A 4853-nucleotide genomic window follows, 5' to 3' on the forward strand; every position below is an offset into this window, starting at 1 on the left:
CACAGGTGCGCCGCACTACTGAGCGGAACCATTGACGAACGTTCCCGGGGAAGTATTTCACAGACGCACTTAAGTTTTGAATGGGTTCTCGGTAAACACACACACGCAGCCGTGAAAGTCTCAGTTCAGGCGATAAAGGTTGGTTTAAATGCTTGTATTGCAATTTTATTCTCCACTTTTAGGCGATCCCACCCTTTACAGTGTTTATTTGTGTCTATAAAACTCCGAATTGTGTCCTAGAAGAGCTGAATGTAAATGCTAAATCTTGTTTGTGCTAAAAATGGATTTTATTAAATTCGATTAACTTTACAAATAAACTACATCCGTCTAGTAACTAGACCAAATGGATCTTTCGTTCTCTATGCAGTCGGTTTCGATTTAAGCATTAGGATTAAACCTATTTTTTTCCTAGTCAATTTATGTGGCCTAATGTTTATGTTGTTTCCCTTAAAATCAAATTCAATTCAAATTGAAACTAAAACTGTGACTAATAATCCGTTTAGAATTGTTTCTGTATATTTGAGAAATATCATGTGTTGTGCTAATGGCACAGTTGATCACATTTTTATTGATTTAAAATTCGTTTTTAACTTTTTTTTTTAGCTTGGTGGATGATCACAGAATTGCTTTCTTATTTGATGTAACGTATTTTTCTTTGCCTTTGTTACAGAATGGCAGAGACAAATGAAAAACAGCAGAGTTACGAGGAGATGTTCGCCCACAGGTTTACTTCGGAGGACCATGAATACCAGGAATATGTAAATAGGCCTGCAGACCCCCCACCTATAGTGGAGGACTGGCGAAGAGGCGGCGGTGGCCAAAGAGGCAGAGACAACAGGTAGAATGATTGAGGTTAAAACAAAAAAATAAAAAAGCTTAATGGTTGGGAATGTGTGGGTTGATTATTCACATTCAATGTGTTCCATGCTTCTCTTCAGCATGAATGCTTTTAATATTGTAAAGCCGTGGTCCACAACCCATCCAGGGGCCTTTACTCACCCATGAGGCATGTGTTACTTGGCAACAGAGAAAGAAAACATTACTTTTATAAATGCTATATCATGGATCATTACTGTCTGAAAGGTGTTTTGTTTTGAAATGTGACAGTATTTTCTCAGAAGAAATGTGAGATTAAAAATATAAATCTGTAAATAAGAGAAACTAAAACTTAAGTTTATTTTTACTGTTTTCATCTGAAGGTCTATACGTGAATTCAAAGGCTGACAATTAACTAGTCCACAGTGCAAAAAAGCTTCTAAACATCTTTGTCCAGGGTTCTTTACTAACACACCAGATTAAATCTTGAGTTTATTTACCTACTTCTGAAATAAGATCATACAATATACAAGTTATAAAGGCATATATGCTTCATTACTTTACATTTTAATCAAATAAAGACACATTATAAAAACACCCACTACAAAGACATCATGCTGGGGTTAAGATTTGCAAAAGTGTGCTTTTTCCCCCCCATCATTCTTTATTGTTTCCCTCCAGGTACCAGGATCGTCGTGGACACAGAGATGGCGGATGGGGAAGAGACAGAGGTTGGGGTGGAGACAGAGGTCGGGGTGGTGACAGAGGGTGGGGAGGAGGCCATAGATCGCAACACATGCAAGATGGAAGGGAGGGAGACAGGAACTGGACACACAGGAGCGGACATCAATCAAGCTCCAGTCAAGGCTCCTACCATGAGAGGCCACATTATCACCAACTGTAATGCTCTACAATCAAGAATTAGCCTCTTCACACCAGTTCAATGTCTAATGTTGTAAATATCTTGTTGGGTAATGGAGTGGAAGTTGAATTACTCGTGATATAAATGTTATTTACAATGTTATTCATATTTTTGAATCAGTGTTTCTCAGAAGCTTTCTTCACCATCTGATGTGTAACAACATTTATTAAAAACTGTTAGAAAAGGTTGTTCTTTTTATAACATTCAAGTTATTACACTCAACCAATCAACGCTTATGATTTCTGTGAAAATGCAGCTTTTGAAACAAACCAAGAATACAAGGCACAAAAAAGAAAGAGAAGAACCTGAATGCTAAATAATGAAAGAAATACAAATCAACATTTATATTTTACATCCAACATTTACAAAAAGAACCCCCACTTTTATAAGCATTAAAATGGGTAAAAATATAAAGATCTAAAGCCTCAAAGCAAGATACTAATGAACATTGGTTGTTGTTCTCTTCGTTCTTACTTTAAACTTCCGCTTAATTCCGCAGGGATTTTAAAAAATCATGTAGTTTTTTGAAGAACTGACAGATTCACAAAACAATCCACTTAATAAAGTCCAAAATTAGTCATTGGTAAGGACCCCAAAACATTCATATGTTTTTTTTAACCAATGAAATGTATAAGAATTCCCTGCTCCTTGTTTCTCATTTGACAGTGTCACAATGGGATGCCACTGAAATCATGGGTGTATGAAGAGGAATGGCAGCCATCTTGGAACGAACAATCCATTAGTTGCTGAGAGACCTCAGGCCGGACAATGTTTGCTGAATTACACTGAAGGTTCAAAGTCAGTACTGGCTTAACTCACCCTCCAGGGATGATTTCCTGTACAGGATCACTTCAAGTGGAGCACTTCCTCTGCGTATCTGCATTCATATCGGCCTGGTTATACTGATGTCAACTAATTAACTAACCTCATTATTAACTAAGATGTCCTGGTCGCTTTAACCAGGGCGAGAATCCTTCCAGCAGCAGCAGCGGCATGTGACAATGTGGAGAGCAGCTGAATTATTTACATGCATCATTATTATCATCATTACCACGTGCATCATTGGTCACATGTAGCATATTGTCCAGATGATGTTACCGATCTCTCTTGACTCATTCACAGTCACTGTGACCGGTCGTAGCTGGACTGTGATTCCTCTGCTTGTACGTATGGTTCTATTGAATAAACGTTGCTTTGGGACTTCAGGAGTGCAATCCTCTGTGTGAGTCTGATTAGACTGGAACTGGCACACAGCATGGAAAGCTGCCATACTCCCTCTGATCAGTCTAGATCAGACCCACTTAACTTGTGACTGAGATGAACTTTGACATGAATGCGGAAATGTCTTAAAATGTTTTTATCTATACATGGTTGCATATGGGCACCTTTACAGGGTAATCTTTTGGGGACGCCTTCACCAGGCATCTCCGGTTCAGTCACATTCCAGGTGATATACCAGTTTGACGTACATATAAAGGTAAACACCTCAGTGATCACTGACTTTTGTGTGAAGCTATGATGGATACTCCATGGCTGCTGCTTCTCGTGCTGGTCTCTGAGGCCACTCTGAACACTGGAGAGTGGGATGGAGTTTTTCCCATCCCAGAGATAACAGGTGAGTATTTTTGCTTTAAATGTATTATATGTACAGTACATGAAGTTTGGACAAACTTCTGGGCTCATAGATAGATAGATAGATTTGTTTTTTTATTTTTGTTTATTTATATTACCTGTAAATTCCTTGAGAAATGTTAGTATTTTTTTTAATTAAATGCAACTAAATTTTAGTGTCAAAATAAAAAGTTTATCTTAAGACACTTTACTGATTAAATATCACTTAAAAAAATTCCTTGATGGCTTTGTTGGCCTCACAGACCAGACCCGGCTGCAGAAAAACACTTAAGGGGGGGCATTACATTTTTTTAGGGCGGCAAACTTTTCAACCTAAAACGTATTGGCTTTAGGCTGCACAATGGCTCTGCTACTACTCACACAGTACAGAGAAATAATTCTCCCATTACTAAAAAGTGACGGTTGATCACAAAATCTAAAAAACACAACCGACAACAAAATTTAGTGCTGTGTTCATTTATTAAACTAAACCACCATACAGCTTCACTTCTACTTAAAACATAAGCACTGAAGTCAACCTGAACACTGGATTGAACAATCAAATACGTTTTCATCTCATTGATGATCACCATGTTAGGTGTGATGTGTGATCTGTTTGACTACTTGATTAAGCCCAGTTGCTGAAAAATATGTTTTTTTTAAAGGGCACCAAATGACCAAAATGACAATATAGGCTATTTAGTCATTCTACAGGAGCCTTGTTTTTAAAAGGTACAATAAAAACAATACTGAACTGAGCCCAAGCCCAAGGCAGGTGTCTTGGTGGGTTCAAGTAAAGGCTTTAGTTGCAGCTGGCTTTCTCAGTTTAAATGTTCACTCCACTGTTCAGGTTGACTTTAGTGCTTGTGTTTTCAGTAGACATGGATGGCGCTGCTTCCTGCTCGCTCTCCTTGTTACTTTTTCTTGTCAGGGTGTTACAGATGTCCATACTGAACACTAAAACCAATTACTGACTCTATAAGCAACTGTAACCATTAACGTCAAATGATAACAATAACTGTAGTGGAACCTAATGACCACTTGGGTGTGCTGTTCTTGACATTGATGGATGTGTGTTGAGAGATCGAAGACGATAATAAACGAACATATTTTGAATCCCGGATTGCTGTTAGTGTTGTTGTGTGTTCTCACATGAAAATAACTAAAGAGTTGAGCTACAACATTGTACATTTACATCACCTGTAATAAGCCAGCGCTTTGGCTTCGTTCGACAGGGCAAGGGTTGACCCCTCTTATGTAAAAAAAACGACCTTCCTGCCAGGGTGGGCACAGCTGACCCTTGGGGCGGGCATGCCGTCGGGTCTGTCACAGACGTCATGCAGAAAACAGAAAACATATGTGACTCAATTGCTAATGTGAGCTGTGAACCAAGTTACTCAAACTTGTTCTTTCTCTTTATGTTCTTGTTATTTTATTATTATTTATTTTCTATTTTTTATAAAAAAAATTGCTGTATGTATTGGCTATTGGAAAAAAACAATTT

General features: G+C 38.1%; 1 protein-coding gene across 1 annotated transcript; it reads left to right on the forward strand.

Annotated features, from left to right (window-relative positions):
• The first annotated feature begins 55 nt into the window (after positions 1 to 55).
• LOC148076511 (RNA guanine-N7 methyltransferase-activating subunit-like protein) lies at positions 56 to 1925 on the forward strand. The gene is made up of 3 exons (XM_087793845.1): positions 56 to 138; positions 671 to 838; positions 1498 to 1925. The coding sequence occupies exons 2-3, from the start codon at positions 672 to 674 to the stop codon at positions 1718 to 1720; spliced, it is 390 nt and encodes a 129-aa protein (XP_087649971.1). The 5' UTR covers positions 56 to 138; position 671; the 3' UTR covers positions 1721 to 1925.
• The last annotated feature ends 2928 nt before the right edge of the window (positions 1926 to 4853 follow it).

This window comes from Callionymus lyra, chromosome 6, assembly GCF_982586985.1.
Source record: "Callionymus lyra chromosome 6, fCalLyr1.hap1.1, whole genome shotgun sequence".
NCBI classification, from domain to species: Eukaryota; Metazoa; Chordata; class Actinopteri; order Syngnathiformes; family Callionymidae; genus Callionymus; species Callionymus lyra.